Here is a 16,939-nt window from a genome sequence, read left to right as displayed (position 1 = left end):
CGGAAGACCCCGCCCCCCCAGCGCTCCTGGTGGCCAATCCCCAGCACCCACCCCTTCCCCTTCGCTACCGATCTTAAAAAAGGGCGTGGCCCCTCCCCCATTGGCGGAGGGGAGGGACCATCCATGCCTGAGGCTTCCTACTGGCTTTCCCGCCGTGCAATCTTCTCCCTCCGGCTTTCCGATTGGTCCATTCCCAGGCTGCGGGACCACGTCGCCCGCCTGCTTCCCGCACTTGGCAGGCGCTGTAGGCCCAGGGATTGGCCGGGGGACGGGCAGGGGGGCGGGGCTTGGCACTCCCCATTGGCCGCTGGGCGGGAGGGGCGAGACTCGTGAGACGCCGACGTGATGACGCAGCGAGCAGCCTGGCCTGGTTCCCAAGATGGCGGCGCGCAGAGCGCGGAGGCTCCGCTGTCGTTAGAGGCTCCGCGCCCCACTGGGGTTCCCTCTCCCGCGTGTGTCCTGTGAGTGCGCCCGCGCCTGCGTGGGGCTGCGGGGCTCTGGTGGAGGGGGCCTCCCAGGCCACCTGCCCGCCAGAGCCGGCGTCTGGGGGAGCGGGGAAGCGAGCGAGCGGGGAGGCCGGGCGGGGAGCGAGCGCCTCCCCGGGCACCGGCAGCTTCGTCTGCGGAGGGCGGGCGGGCCGGGTCTGGGAGGAGCTGGGCGCTCGGTCGGGTGGTTCGTGTAAGGCGGGATGTAAAAAAAGACGGGATCGAGCTGCTGAAATGCCCTCCGTAATAATGGGGCATTAAAAAAAGGTAGAAGAATTCTTCTATTATTGTGTTCGGTCGTTATGTTTTGCATTGGGATGCTTGAGGTGTGGTGCGTTTAGGGTATTTTCAGGTTAGTGGTTTTTATTCTTCATTGATCAAAAACTCTGAGGCTACTTAAAGAAGCAGGTATCCTCGCTTCAGGCGATTTTGGCGTTAAGTTTGAAACTGGCTAGAGCTTTAGGAAGCAAAATAACGTGTTGAAGAGCTGTAATAATTCTAAAAAATATATACTTTCTTAGTAAATATGATGGGAATGTGTGGTTGTGGCACAGCGCTGTTTTGTTGGCCCTGGGAAGAGTTCTAAGGAGCTCCTCACTTATTTGTGACAATTTGGATTGGTCTGTCAGTGGTACCATTAGTTGTGAAGGTTCTTCCAAAATCAACGTGGAACAAAGATGGTTTCCTTTTTTTTTTTTTTCTGAAATGGAGAAGCTGTGCCAAGGTGAGTGAGAAGCTGATTGCAGGCATCATTTAACTGGCACTTCATGTGAGCAGGTTTCTGTTTTCAGAAGGGAAACATCTGGAAAATCAACAGCTTAATTTTAAGTGTTTTAAGCTCGGATCTTTCTCTGACTGTTTTGCTTCGAGCAAATATATTGCATCATACACTAATCACCGTTTGTTAGGCAAACCTTTGCAGGTCACTGCAGCAATTTGCACATAGTATCTGTAGTTTATTGAATTACAGTAGGAGTAGTTTTGTGTCTGAAAGAAATACACAGCAAACCAGTCTATTAAGTTCTCTCTTTAAACTGAGAGGTGAGATTACTGAGCTTAACTCAAACACCAGAAAGTTACCTGCAGAGCTCTGTGATGTAAATATACATATGCTAAGTGCTGGTCAGTGCAGGAAAATAGCACACTCCTGGAGTGTAATCAGCTGTTTTGGGGAAAACTTTACTTACAGCCTCAAATCGCTTGTTTTAATCTTGGTGTGTGAAAGAATGCTGCCTCTGGTACCTTTTTTCTTCAAGTAGTAGATGTACAGACTTCTTAACAAACTATTTTGCCAAGTGGTTGCTGCTGTCTTACCACCCAGGGATATTTGGGAGACCAGTGGCATATTTCAGTTGCCTAATGAACGTGTTTCTTAGTTATGAATAGCAATTTGATCTTTCCCCCACCCCATCCCCTCTCCCCCTCCCAACTATCCATATCTTGCCTTTAAGTCACTGAGTAGTTTTCCCTTATTTTGTTGGACTAAGTAGGTGAAAGTTGTTCTTCTAAAAAGTTGCAGATGTTGATAATTCATTCTTGAAGTTTCTTTATTAAACAGCTAATAGCAAATATAAGATGTCTTTTTCTTTTAATTTAATTTGCAGTGTATGGGGAAGATAAGGGCAAGGTTAGATATTACTTGTCTTTGAGTGTGGAAAAAAGATGCTTCAAATGAGCAATGTTAAATGTTATTCCCCTTTACTCATCTTTGAATTGGGGCAGGGGGGAAGTCCCCTCCGTTTATAACAAAAATCCCCTTTTCTTTTCTTGAAGGTTCTGAAGCTACTATCTGAAGACTTCCTTTTTGAAAACTTAAAAAGTAAGAGCAATTCTGATTTAATAAATGAAGGAGAACAAAGAAAATTCCAGCCCTTCTGTGAACTTGGCAAACCTGGACCATACAAAGCCATGTTGGTACTGGGATAAGAAAGACTTGGCACATACCCCATCGCAGCTGGAAGGGCTCGATCCCGCTACCGAGGCACGATACCGCAGGGAGGGGGCCAGATTCATATTCGATGTGGGAACACGTTTAGGGCTGTATCCTTTCAATTCCTGTTGGTATGAAATGTCTCTATGAATGGGGATTTTCAGAATAAAATATACAAGAAATGGCATTATGTGCTTTGTTAGCCGTTCAAATGTTTCTTAATCATTAATCAAAAGTCTGTTTGAGCTTGCTTGCCTTTTTAATCCGTTCTTTAGGTAAACAAGGTTTTAGGTGAACCCCTGTGACAGTAGAGAAGGTGATACAGGCTTGCCAATTAAGAATAACTTTTGGCAGCTATCAGACTTGGTCTCTTACTACATGAATCTATTTAATATATCAAATTCTGAATTTTCATTCACTTTTTAACATATTTTGCATCTGAAGCTTCTAACCTCTGCCTTCCCACTCTTCAGGGATTTTTTGGGGGTGGTGATTTGTGTGCTGGTGTTTTTAAGTTCAGATTTACAACTATATATATTGGGATTTACAAGTATATATGAAGTTGTCTCCACTGTCCTCTATGAGAGAGTCTTCTCTTATAGGCTGCTGCTTAAATTTTTTGTTCCTCTATTTCTATGCTTTGTTTAATCTCCTTAGTTACTTGTTTAATAAACATAGGGAAGATGAAATTTTACCCTTCTCCATAAAGAGTGGGGAACATGTTCAGATTTTATTTGCATTGTAGGTGTAAATAATTAGTAACTTCTCTCCACACCAGCACTTTAATGTGAAGTGATAATTGTTCTGTTCCTTCATGTACCTGTGGCTGGTTTTGGCCTTTTTTGAAGTAGGTATGGTTTAACATGAGGATGACCTTGCATGGATCCTGCTCTAAACATGATCGGGACTTTGCACATTTCCCATAAATGCTGTAGTTATCAGCTGCATCTGGGCTGAATTATACTATTTACACAGCCTTAAGGGGGTTAGTGGCCTGTTTTTCCTAAAGCTCCTGATTTACTTGCAGTGTTTCCCAACTTGTCACTGACCAGATGATTACTTGAGGTACTCGATACAGCTGAATGAATCTTCGTTTGTGCATGTTTTGTTTTAAATTTATTTTATGCCCTAGTTGAAAGTCCTTATTCTGTACCCCAGACATTATGATACTCTAGCTACTGGAATAATTTATTTCCATCGGTTTTATATGTTTCATTCCTTCAAACAATTCCCAAGATATGTAAGTATTTACAATATTCGTGACTTAATACACTGATTGCAGTAGACAAACTATTTGAAATTGTGACAAGTCACATGGTGTCCACCTCTTTGTATGATGAAAAATAAGCATTTTATCTTTTAATCATTGCTATTTAAAATACACTGGTTTTGCTTGCTTCTGTTCATACTTAAGAGCATATTACATTGGCATTGCAGTGTGTCTCGTTGATATTATATAGCACTCCTGTACTGGCTTAAAAAAAAAAAAAAGGTGTAGTACTATCTTAAAATTGCTTGACAGTCAATGCTGCAGCAGGACACATCCTGCTTTGAGTAGCTGACCTTGAGATACAGTTGTATAAAATGGGCAGTCCTCCAAATTACGTATTTTTCCTATGAGAAGATAAAAGTTTAAACTTAACACTATAAAAAACTAGCAATTAATATGCTTATTAAGTCTTTCCTGGGGAACTTCTGCAGAAATACTAATAAAAACTGCCAGTGCCTTTCTACAGATCTATGCTGTGTTGCTTGCCTACATGCAGACAAGTTCTTGCACTTTCTTTTTTAGGTGACAGGAGCCTGCTGTCTCTTTCTGGCAGGAAAAGTTGAAGAAACACCTAAGAAATGTAAAGATATAATTAAAACAGCTCGTAGCTTACTAAATGATGTACAGTTTGGACAGTTTGGAGATGATCCAAAGGTAAGAATACTTCTGTTTAAATTTGTTTAATCTTATTGTACTTCAGTAAAGTGACATACATTCATTAGAGCACTGGCTGATTTTCAGTTGTTCGAGGTTAAATTACATGGTCAGCATGCATTTATAATCCTTTTGGGGTAAGGTGATAGGTAACTATTAAAATAGGTAAAATATTATTCTTGCTAATACAAGTAGTTTTGGGAGCTTGCTGGGATAATTGTTTTTTAAAAAAAAAGTTAACATTTGATTTTATGTAAATTCTGATGTTATTTTGTAAGTTAAAATGAATCCGAGTTATTCCAATCATAGCTAGAAGTGACATCAAGACAGTCATATTTAACAGTCTTGGTGTCACCTTAGGAAGCAATTAATAGCTAATCTTAAATAAGATTGTATTGAGGAGTTCTGTGTTTAGAGTATTTGACTTAGCAAAACTTTGCTTCTCTCAAAATTTGCATATTGTAAATAGCAGAAGGATATGAAACTTGGGAAAGAAATATTATGAGAACTTCTCTTTTTTGTGTGATTTTTGGATATTTGACATTTTCATGTTGTATATCTGGTTCAGTTCTTTGGAGAATCTTTCTGTGAAGGAAAAAGTATTTTAGATGTCACATCCCCTTTCCTGCCTCAAATAAATGTGAAGAAGAAGTGTCTGGGTGTTGATGATGTGTTAAGCTGAAAGGATTTCTGTTCTTGGAGACAAAGTCTAATCAAGCAAAAACAGACAAACATGTTTGCCTGGAGATGCTCTGTAGTCATGCTTTATACCAGCATAATATATTTGTGAGCGAAAGGAGTAATATTGTGGGGCACCTTGTTATGTTCTCTAGGAAGAAGTGATGGTCCTTGAAAGAATCTTACTACAGACAATAAAGTTTGATTTGCAAGTGGAACATCCATACCAATTTCTTCTCAAGTATGCTAAACAACTCAAAGGTAAAATATTACAGGGTGAGCAAGTAATACTTTGTATTTATTTTCAGAACTTAATTTATATTAGCAGTGCAAGAGTGTTCTATTTCAAACTGTTTGTCCTTAGTAATAACTTTAGTTTTCAAAACTTTCCTGATTGTTTTTAGGAGACAAAAATAAAATTCAGAAGCTGGTTCAAATGGCATGGACGTTTGTCAATGACAGGTAAGATACCTCTTAAAACCAAAATAGTTACTGTAGCTTACTTTATTCTGAGATTAGATATTTCTTTAACAAATGTTACGTGTTTTCCTGATCATATTCATCAGCTTTTCTTTCCATTGTTACCATGATAGTTCCATTGAGCCCAGAATCTACAGTGGGTGTAGAGGTAGAACATTAAGACCTGCAGTTTTGTGGCGGTGATTTAATGGCTATGATTAATTTTAATTAAAAAAAAAAAAGGTAACTTTTTGAGAGGTCCAAACCAAATTATAGTTCTCCAGGATCAAAGCTGGCATCTTGTCCAATCTGAGATAAGTGGCACATTTGCACATTTTGAGAAAAGAAATCACTTCACAATTCTATCATGGGTTTTTTGTTTGTTTTTTTTGTTTTTTTGTTTGTTTTGTTTTTTGGTGGTTTTTTTGTTTCTTGTTTGCTTGTTTGTTTTTAAAGTGGTATTTTGTAAAATAGTTAGTAAACTAGCCATTAAATTGAGGAATAAACACAGTTTTTAGCACTAGATTTACAATTTCTTGAGTAATGGTTTTACAGTACAAGGACCACATCAATTAACAGGTGTTTCTATGTAGAAGCATTTTTCATTTGTCGTATGGTACTGGAAAACAAAGCAGCTTGATATGCTTTAGTCTTCTTAAGGACGATTCTACAGAGCTGGGCAAGTTAATTCACCAAGGATAGTTAAATGTAATTTTTACTGTAATTTTTCTGTAGCAAACCCTTAAGAAAATGTCTGTGTGGCCTGACTTTTGAGAAATGCTAAGCAGTTTACTTCTGTCATACCTGTAGTAGTATGACACCATTTAAAAAGGAAGTGCATTTTTATTCGTATGCCTAATTCGAAGTAGCCTGGTGTGAGTGCAAATTCTGTAGCTTTCACCTAAATTTTTAAGGCAATTTGAGCAAAAACTGCTTATTTGCTCAAATGGAATTGGATGTCAAGAGATTTTTACTTTAGCTGCTGTCATCCATCTTGCAGGCGATGATTTTACTGGCTTGACTGTCATTGTTGAATTTGTCAGAGAAAACGTGTGTTATGTATCTCTCAAACTATGAACACTACTGTACTTGGAATTAGATTGTGTTTAATAATGCAAGAGATCTAATAATTAAAATACACTTCAGGAAAACAGGAGTATGAAGTTGGAGTGATTGATTCAAACAATACTTATCTCTGTTCTTGAAAAGCTGTCTTGTGTGTAAGAGGCACCATATTAGAATTGTACTTGTATAAATAACTCTTGTTTGCACTACAGGCCTTTAAAATAGGGGGTTCAGCCACGTATGTTCCCCAAGTAGATTTCATGAGAGTAATGATAAGAAATATTTTTTTTAAGAGCTAGTTCATGTCTTTTTTACTGTTTGCTGCTGACCTGATTCTGCCAGTGTTATCCCGTTGGCCTTCAATTATGTATAGCCCACTGGTGAGAAAGTGGATTTAATCCACTGTCTGGACTACTGTTTTGATGCACTTAAGGTCGTAATTATGAATTCATCAGTCAGTTTGGAGAAACTTAACTGACTAGCTGTATCTAAAATATTTTAAGCAGATCCAATGTTACAGAATCTAAGAAAGAAAAAAAAATACATAATTTAAAATTAATCTAATGAAACAGCAACTTTTATTATGACAGGAATTTGCTCAGTTAATAATACCAGTAGTTTAGTATTAGCTTTTACAAAGGCTGTTCAAGAGGGAACATTTTACAACTTGATCTAAAACTTGCATTGTCCTTGACAAGATGTTTTACAAATTCATGTTGGCTGTTCTATGGGTTTTCTTTAATAATTATTTTGGTTTTATTGAAAAACATTTGGAAACTCTAAAATCCACGGGTGGTTATCATTCTCTGTGTAGCAACAAAGAAGAACACTGTAGTTAACACTGCAGGTGAGACTAGAGTGGAATGTAGGTGCCTATATAATGCTGTCTTGTCCTTCCTCTTCCACACCCATATAGTGTTAAGTTTGCTATGTTAAAACTCCAAACTTGATGTTCCTATGTAATGCAGTGCTTCTGTAGGCAAATGCACTCTGTATTATCTGTGTAAAAATACCTTGTTTCATGACAGTAGTAATGCAGAAACAGTTCAGCCTTCGAAACTCATTTGTTTAACAAGGTTCTTCATTAAAATGTTGACATGTGGGATTTTATACCCTGTTAATCGTAACTGTTGTATGTTCCAAATGTTTTACTTTGACAATCAGAATTATCTTCAGGGTTGTGTTTTGTTTTGGTTTGTTTTTTGTTTTTTTATTTTTTTTATATTCCAGTCTCTGCACTACACTGTCCCTGCAGTGGGAACCTGAGATCATAGCAGTTGCAGTGATGTACTTAGCAGGCCGTTTGTGTAAGTTTGAGATACAGGAATGGACATCAAAGCCAATGTACAGACGATGGTGGGAGCAGTTTGTCCAAGATGTTCCTGTTGATGTTCTGGAAGGTATGAAAAACACTTGCTGCAAAGAAAGAGAACTTCCTTTAACTGAGTGATCTAGGTTGTTGGTAAATGCAAATTTATTTCTGTCTGGGTTTTAGTCAAAATATATGTGTGGGGGGTATGTAACTCAGGGCACATGTGCTATGCCTTAACTGGGTTTTTAATTCAACTTTAAAGACTGGCTTATTCTGCAAGCATCTTTTGCTATCATGATTTATCTTCTGGTCAATATTTGCTTTAATGCTCGCCTAATTTATAAAGCAGTTAATTACTGCTAAGCTGTCGTGATGTTTTTTTTATTTATGTAATGATTTTACATCATTACATTTTAAATAAGCAGCTCTACAAACACTGGAACTAATGGAGCCTGGTTTCCAGTGGTTTTCTTATTGGTGGTTGACAACCCTTTAACCTAATTTCGCTTGGGTTGCTGTCACGTTTTATGGTGTATCATGACCAAGAAAGAGATTATGGATCATGAATGATTTTATGGGTGTGTATAAGTGAATTCTGGTAGGGAATGAATTGCAGATCTTTTACATCAATATAAATATCTTGGTACTATTCCCTGTATGTGAATATATTGTTCATACATACCTGCCACATGTCCTCCTGAGAAAACCCCAGGAAGTTCATAAAGTGAAGCAGGACCTCTCTTGACTCATGTTAAGTAAATTGTGGTTATGTGGCCACTAATTATTCTTTATTGACATTTTCACTGTTACAAATGTCTGGCTAAGCATACTTCTAGATCCATAAGTTGTTTAGAAACCTTCTTTAAAAATTGGTGTTTGTCACAATCTGTTGTTTGGCTCTAAGGAATTTCTAAATGAAACAGTAAGTGTTGCTGTTCAGGAGGTTTAAATTTTTTGTTGCTTTTAGAACTTTTGGGTGAATACTTAAGAGTTCCAGTGCTTTCTTAAATGGCTCCTTGCTCTCTGTATCATGGCTTTTTTAGAGTTGCCTCAGTTTCAGATAGATCTGTGTGGAATCCCTGCCAAAAAGCATCATAGAATGGGAGTCTCTCTGGTTTCTGCTGCTGCTCCCTGAAAGAACTCATTTAACTTTTTCTAGAAAAGCTTTGGTTTTCCCTGGGTGCTGGTTTTACATCTGATTAACAGTTGGTCCTATATGTTTTCTGACAGAACTGTGGTTCCTAACATGTTAGATGAAGAATTTAGATCTAGCTTCTTAGTTTCCTGAAGCTCTTTTGACAGCCTAACTATATGTATATGCTTTTACATATAATCTTCCTTAATTTGCTTTGTACTGTTTACTGTCCAAATACTCTAGTTTTCCAAATACACAATAGTAACATACCATAAATTAATACCAAGACACTTTGTTCTTCTTCTGGAAGATGTGCATATACATCTACATACCGTTTAGCATAGTCAGAAAAAAACTCAGAAATGCAAATATAAATTGAAAAAAAATTTAAATCTGTGGTCATTGTAACAATGAGTAATATTTACAATGAATGTTTCTAAAGTTGGAATCCAGTAAAAAGCTTAGTTGATTATTGAATATATTAATGTACAAGCGTACATTTATTCATTTCAGGTTATATAATCTTTTGTGTAATCTTGTTTGTTTTTTTTTAAAGACATCTGTCATCAGATCCTGGATCTGTACTCACAAGGAAAACAACAAATGCCTCATCATACTCCTCACCAGTTGCAGCAGCCACCATCTCTTCAATCTACACCCCAGGCACCCACGGTACAGCAGTCACAGCAGTCTCAGAGTTCAGAGCAGTCACAGGCTCAGCAGCAAAAAGAGTCACAACAGGCAGCACAGCAACAACCGCAACAGCAACAACAAACACAGGCACAGCAATCTAAAAAGCCTTCTCCACAGTCAAGTCCTCCTAGACAAATTAAAAGACCAGCAGTAAGTTTAACTTTGAAATTTCACTCGCATTTTTTTTTCAGACTGATCTGATGTCCATTTGATATAAAGGCTGCAGTGTGAAGCAGGCTTGTATTTGCTGTAAGAATGAGCCTGGTGATTAATTTTGCATGGCAGACAGATTTTTCTATGTGTTCACCTGATTATAAGTTGTTATGAATGTTTCTTCATTCAGTTAAAGGCTCTACCTTTATAGTACTACTTATTTGTTCTTTTACAATTGCCTCCTGTCAAGCCCTCAGGGCAACTTACCTTCTCTTGAAAATAAGAGCTTGAGGTCTACTGTCCACTACAAAATAATCAAGGAAGTGAATATTACAGATAAAAAGGTAAGTTCTGGTACACCATAGGCATCCAGAACAAATATAAACCAAAGAGTAACTGTGGAGGAGTTTTGTAGAGCTGAACACAGAGTATGAATCTGAGAAAAGAAAATGTGATTATCTAAAATCATTCTTTCTCCAGAAAGCAGTCTAGGAGAGCAAGATGTGTAGTGTGAAAGATTTTCTTGGCGCTTCTAAAATGTTCTTCAGTTAGATGTACCATAAACCTTACTTAGAAATGTTTACCTCCTTCTATAAATAGGGGTTTGCATGACTTCTCCTCTTATTTGTACAGAACGTAAATACACTTTGTTCTTGGAGGCTGGATTTTCCAATTATACATGAACTCTTATAACTCCATACCTTCTAGTGAGCCAAGATACTTTGAAGCAGCTGAGGCATTTGCCCATGACTTACAGACCCATACCAGATGTTTAAAGCATCTGCACATCCTCTGCATTTCTGGTGCTGAAGAGCATGTGGGTGTTCAGTTGATTTCACTGAAAATACACTGGTGAATCGTTACATGTAAATAGTATATTTAGCTTGATTAAACTAAAAACTGTTAGTGGGAAGACTTCTAATGTACATCTAAGCAGCATTAAGGTAACAGTTTCATTGTGGATTGTATAGATTAAGCTTATTACAAAAGTATTAAATAAAAACCAGCATGCTTAGTAAATCTGTAATGTTTCATCCTGGCATGTCGTGACTCTAGTAATACAAACTAAAATGCAGTAGAAGGGCCAAAAAAACCCCATCTTATCTTAATTTTAGCAGCTGCCATTATTGGAGAAGTGTTTTAAATTCTTACAGTTGTTGAGTTTGTTGCTTCTTGATTTCTTTTTTCTTTAGCATAAACACAGTTTAAACTGCTTTGATTTTCTCTCACGTGAGCTATTTGGCTGCAGTTGGTTGTTTGGTTTTAATGGTATACCTCAGAGTGTACCTGGGTATACCCTGAGATTTTCTGAACATCACTTCATGTCAAATGCACAGTAACTGAATTCCTTGCTACTTGAAGTGACCAAGTGACTTCTCAGAATAAGTGAGTGTTGCAATAAATAGTGGAGATTGTGTGTGTTTGAGAGTGAAGGGAGATCGGATGTCTGCGTGCAGTTTTACAGACAAGGAGTTAAGTTTCATTCGAAAGACAGAGAAGCTATGTACTTACTGTATCCCTCAGACTTTTATTGTTAATTTTAAATCCATTTGTAATTAAGCTTAGAGTACTTAAAATTTCAGTTAGGTTTTCTGCTTTTCTCGAGCACTGTGAACTATCTGTCTCAGTTGGACTAAGTAAGCTAGACAGATTTTTCTTAACATTTCATCTGTTATCCTTTAAAAAAAGGACAATAAATTAACAAAAACAACAAAAAACAAAAAAACACCAAACCAAAACAAACTCAACAGCGACAACCTAACAAAAACTTAAGATTGGAAGGATAATGTGAGGTTTTGTGAGTATTGCTCAGTGTGCATAAATTTGTAGCATAACATTTGGCTTTTTTACAATGCTTTTCATCTGAAGGCTTCTGAAATGTTTTACAATGAGCAACACTCTTACTGTCCTCCTGTCCTGGTAAATAAAGCATTAAGGCCTAGAGTGATTTTGGCAAAGATTGAATGATAGGTCAAAGCAGAATGAGGAACAGAGGCCAAGTCTCTTGCTTTCAGCTCAGTGAACAGTGTACCGGACCATGACATATGTGCAGTGGATGAGAAATAAATTAAAGGAGATGTAACACTCAACAGTGAGAACAGCAGGAAATGCTGTATCTAAAATAGCTGCTATTTTTTCAGTCTTTTCCTTCTGCCAGTTAAGCTGGGATTTTCCAGTGTGATTCGACTTTGTTCAGTGTTGGTGTTGCATTTGTATAAAGAGATTGAAAGACATTGGAGATTATTAGCCTCCTGATAAAAATATAGGGATAAATGAAGGGTTCACCCTGCCTCCATTTAAGGGAGACAGGAAGAAACTGGTTCAGGTTTAGTCAGATGTGTACAAAAGCTCTTCACCAGGCTGTAAGTTGTTTTCTATTTTACTTGCTTGTTGCCATTATAAAATACTTGTATTTTGCAGTGGTCTTATTTCCTTTTTTTTTTTTTTTTTTTTTTTTTTTTTGTCTTTTTTTAACAGGCTGTATCTCCAAAAGAAGAAACAAAGGCAGCAGGTAGATATTATTAAATATTGAATTCATACTGTTTCATTTTACTGTCTGGACCAGAATAAGCCATTTGACATGTGCTTAGTTTGCTTACAGGCTTGGCAGTTCTACCCTATCTTGACCCTAATAATGGGTCTTTATATATACTGTAACTATTTTTAAACATTCTTAACTGCAGAACTTGTAAAAATAGAGTATAGCTGTGCCCCAAGAGTCCTTTAATACAATCTACTAGCAGAAATCTTGATAAACTACTCAACTCTCAGTTTATAACTCCATACATCATTTGAAATAGTTCTACAAGCTTTGGGACATTGAAGTGACTGCAGGTACCATGGCATTAAATAACTGCACTAATAATAAGTCTGTTGGTAATCAGTGACATTTGTAAATGGATTTTGGCATGGCTGCCAATAAAAGGCATTTTGTATCAATATATAGTCCAGCTTAAGAAATAGTTCACTGCAGTGATCACATCCCAATTACTTTTATTTGTTTTGGGTTCTTAATTCTGCTGTTGTGCATCAATATATATCAGAATAGTTAGGATGTGCTTCCATAACCTGAGTCTGACACTTCTCCCTCTCTACAGATAGATTACAGAGAGCTGTGTCGTCTTCTCTTCCGCTCAGTTGCCATTTTGTTTGATTTCTGGACACATGCTCCCCTAGCAGAGCAGTTACACTTTTTCTGAGATATAACCATCCACAATTTACGTGCTAGAAAAATGTACATGTGCTCATCTCAACTTGTGTACTGTTATCTGTACAATTTGTCTCTAGTTATAAAATCACTTGACTTTGTAGGAATGTGTTCTTTAGGAAGACATGTGGCATACTTGATGCTGCTTTATGCAAAGGTCTTGATTTTAGTTTTCTTCATTAAACGTGGCTAGTGTATAGGATTTCAGCTGTGCATAGTGAGAAACTATAATCATTAGCATGAGATCAGAGTTGGAATTTGGAAAATATTGCAGAGCATTAACCAATTAGAAATTAACAAATGTCTTTTAGAGCCACCACCACCATCTAAAATACCTAAAATTGAAACTTCACACCCACCGATACCTCCTGCACATCCACCTCCAGGTAAGTTTTTATTTTCTTGAACACATTTACCCTTGCAGTTAGTTGCTTTGCTTTTCATTCAGGTGGTGGTCCTGGTGTGGGGGCAGGGGTTGTTGCCTTGATTAATCAGGTTGGCAAGTAAAAGCACTAGGTAGGTAAGCTCCAAAGGAAATTTCATCTTAGTAGCACAGGCTTTCCAGACAGATCCAAAGATGTTATGATGGAAACAAGACTGTACTAGGCAGACAAAGGCAAAACAAAGCTGTGACTTGTAAAGGCCTAGAAGACTCTTAACTAATTGTTGCTAGCAGGGAAAAAGGGACTTCCCTTTCCAAAAGGATGGTAGATGCCATCTTGTATTACTAGAGTAGCTTCCAACCAATAGAAGTCCTCTGTCTTACATTTTTAGTATAGAAATTCTGCAGGTCTGTTCTAAACAGTACAGGGGATGCTTTCTTTCTGAGTCCCAAAAGAGGACTTTCATCTGCTGCAGTGTGCTTAACATTTGCAGAATAAATTGTACCGTTGTAAAAAATATTCTTCCAGGGCCTTAATGCATTAAGTGTTCTTCCAGTGACCCATAAATATGATATACTTTGTAGAGCACTGTCCATAATGTAACTGTAAGATGACAACTTTTAACACGGAATTATAAGAGAAACAGTGCTGATATATAATAGGACCATTTTTTCCCCATTTGTCAAACTAATTAAGAATGAAGGCATTTTTCTAAATATCACATTCATTATTCCATCATTTGTTATATCTTGAATGCACATCTTGCATTCAAAATAATTTTGAAAATGAGCAAAATTAGTTTCTGCTATAATTCAGGAGCTAGAAGTCATCGAAATCATAGGTACTACATCCAGCATACCCTCCTTGTATGACCTAATTACATAGCTGTCCTAGGGGACAATTTTGCTGTTAAAATTATGACAGCATAGATAGGGTAAATCCTATTTAGGGAGGTAACAAATCTGTTTCCTTTGTTATCTATGATTTTCCTCTCAGAACTTGTTTATACAAGCAAATCATTGTATAAGCACCAAAGCATTTTAAGAAGAGTTTTTAGAGGCCAGCTTTTGTCTTTTGGGGCTCTGAGGAAAAATCGGATGAAAACAAAGAATGTTTCTTAACCAAATGAACAGAGGTAGTAAAAGGTGAATTTATCCCAAATTCTGTTTAGTGTTGCCCATTTAGTTGTTTCATTCCACTGGAAATGACTGCCCTCAGTAACCTTTTGTACTGAACAATGTTTTAACTGTTTATATATACAAGCAAGGTTTGTGTCAAGATGACACTTTTTTACTGGGCATTTTTATACTGATTGTATGACCATACTGGTGTTGCCATTAGATCAGTCTCCTCCTTGTGGTATTCCTCAATTTATACTGCCTGCATTAAGAAAAAAAAATAAATTCTTACATAAAGAGAAGACGATTTAAAGGATGTTCTTCCCAGAAATGGCCAAGTATAATTCTGTAAAATACTGATGCTTTTCAAACTTCCCCTGTCTAGGAGTGACTGACTGTCAGGTACTGAGTTCCCTGAAAGTAATCAGTGTATAAGTTTTCACATCCCAAGCAATCTATTGCACTTTCTTACTTGCCCCTAAAGTTTTCTTTTGTCTTCCATTTGGTAAACAGGTTTAGAATGGAATATTAAAGACTTGAAACTCTGGCCTGTATTCTCAAATATTTCCCAACATGAGAAGCAAGAGAAGTGTAGAGGCTAATCCCAGGCTGCCTCTTGGAGTATGTAAGACATAGAATGGAGGCTTAGAATAAAGAAGATAAAGCACTGGTCAAAAGATTTTTGGTATCTTGGGTCCCATGACTTTTTATTTGCTAGTGGTGATTCTGTCCATCCAGTCCCCTAATTTCTATTGACTGTAGAACAACATTTAAATGATAAGCTAATAAGAAGAATGGAAGATGTATTTAACTTTTAGAATGGAAAAAGCTGAACTTGGAGCTTTGTTAAGCAGCTTAGTTATTTTGTAGTGATGTTAAAAGATCTAGCTGGGTACCATATGGCATTCAAAGACTTAGAGAATTGAATACTCTTTTGATATGTTAACTGGGAGAAAAACAAAGTATTCAGAAACTGCTATTGCCACTGTCTTTCAAAGGAATAAATTTTTTTTTTCCAGACCGCAAACCTCCTTTGACGACTGCAGTCTCACTGGGAGAAGCAGAGCAATCTACTACTGTGGACTCAGTAGATATGCCAAAGGTCCAGATTCCTCCCCCTGCTCATCCTGCCCCAGTACATCAACCTCCACCTCTGCCGCATCGTCCCCCACCCCCACCCCCCACCAGTTATATTACAGGGATGTCTACTACAAATTCTTACATGTCAGGGGAGGGTTATCAAAGTCTTCAGTCAATGATGAAAACAGAAGGACCAACTTATGGACCCTTACCACCAGCCTATGGACCACCAACACACCTACCTTACCATCCTCATGTCTATCCTCCCAACCCTCCACCACCAGTTCCACCTCCACCCCCTGCTTCATTCCCCCCACCCAATATTCCACCTCCTACTCCTGGATATCCTCCTCCACCCACATACAACCCTAATTTCCCACCTCCAAGACTGCCTCCAACTCATGCAGTACCACCTCATCCACCTCCAGGGCTGGGAATGCCACCAGCTAGTTACCCCCCACCTACTGTTCCCCCAGGTGGACAGCCACCTGTGCCACCTCCAATCCCACCACCTGGTATGCCACCTGTAGCAGGACTTGGACGTGCTACGTGGATGAGATAGCATGAGGTAATTTGCACGTTATCCCTTTATGTTGACTAGGCAGGAGTAGCTAGCCAAAACCTACTTTATAAAGATGAAGAGGAGGGTAATATGTATAATTTAGATGAAGAAATGAGGCAATGAAATTAAAATTTAGCTGATCTGTTTGCAGTATTGTTTATGGTGAGTTATATAGGCTTCTAGATTTTAATCAGCTTTGCAGTATCCTAACTTTATACATTTGACTTAAGTTTAAATTGTCTTGAGTTATTCCAGCACTGGATTACTTTATACTAGCAAAACCAGCCATATTGGCTCAATTATATCAGAAACAAGAAATATTCCTTCTAGAAATCAGTGCCTATTTTTGAGTTATCAAAATAGACAGATACCATGCAATTTGATCTATAGTAAGAAACTTCATTTTTTGTAATAATTAGAACAACACAATGTCAAGCATAAAAGCTATTTTATTTAAGAGAGATTCTGAATGCTAGCTCACTGGAATCATTTTGAGGTGTTTGCGTTGCTGGTATTTTTATTTTGGAATGTACTGGTATCTAAAGTATTGTATGTTTACACCTATTTGCAAATTCCTGTACATAATATATATATTTTCTAAGTGTGAAAGTCTGAATGTAACAACCTGCTGTGATGTACATCCTGGTTATAAATGGGACTACTTAGTTCACATCTACCCAAATAAAATTGGTTCTGAATTTAGTGGGTTTCCAGGCTTTTCATTAGTTCAGAATCCATTACCATAATGCTTACT

The 16,939-nt window shown here is 37.8% G+C and overlaps 1 protein-coding gene across 6 annotated transcripts; it reads left to right on the top strand.

Annotated features, from left to right (window-relative positions):
* The first annotated feature begins 11 nt into the window (after positions 1-11).
* On the top strand, positions 12-16,887 carry CCNK (cyclin K). 6 transcript variants are annotated; one of them, XM_071745633.1, is made up of 12 exons: positions 12-461; positions 1,040-1,209; positions 2,259-2,525; positions 3,574-3,655; positions 4,208-4,339; positions 5,173-5,293; positions 5,422-5,479; positions 7,772-7,941; positions 9,545-9,831; positions 12,313-12,346; positions 13,354-13,428; positions 15,563-16,887. In XM_071745633.1, exons 3-12 carry the CDS (start codon positions 2,329-2,331, stop codon positions 16,183-16,185), a joined length of 1,779 nt encoding a protein of 592 aa, XP_071601734.1. In that variant the 5' UTR covers positions 12-461; positions 1,040-1,209; positions 2,259-2,328; the 3' UTR covers positions 16,186-16,887. The 6 variants fall into 6 exon arrangements, with proteins under 6 accessions (XP_071601734.1, XP_071601732.1, XP_071601738.1 ...); XM_071745631.1 differs by lacking the exon at positions 1,040-1,209; XM_071745635.1 differs by lacking the exon at positions 1,040-1,209 and having other exon boundaries at positions 283-728; positions 5,173-5,278.
* Positions 16,888-16,939: the final 52 nt, after the last annotated feature.

This window comes from Heliangelus exortis, chromosome 5, assembly GCF_036169615.1.
Source record: "Heliangelus exortis chromosome 5, bHelExo1.hap1, whole genome shotgun sequence".
Lineage (NCBI taxonomy): Eukaryota > Metazoa > Chordata > Aves > Apodiformes > Trochilidae > Heliangelus > Heliangelus exortis.
This window is presented reverse-complemented; position numbering and strand designations above follow the sequence as displayed.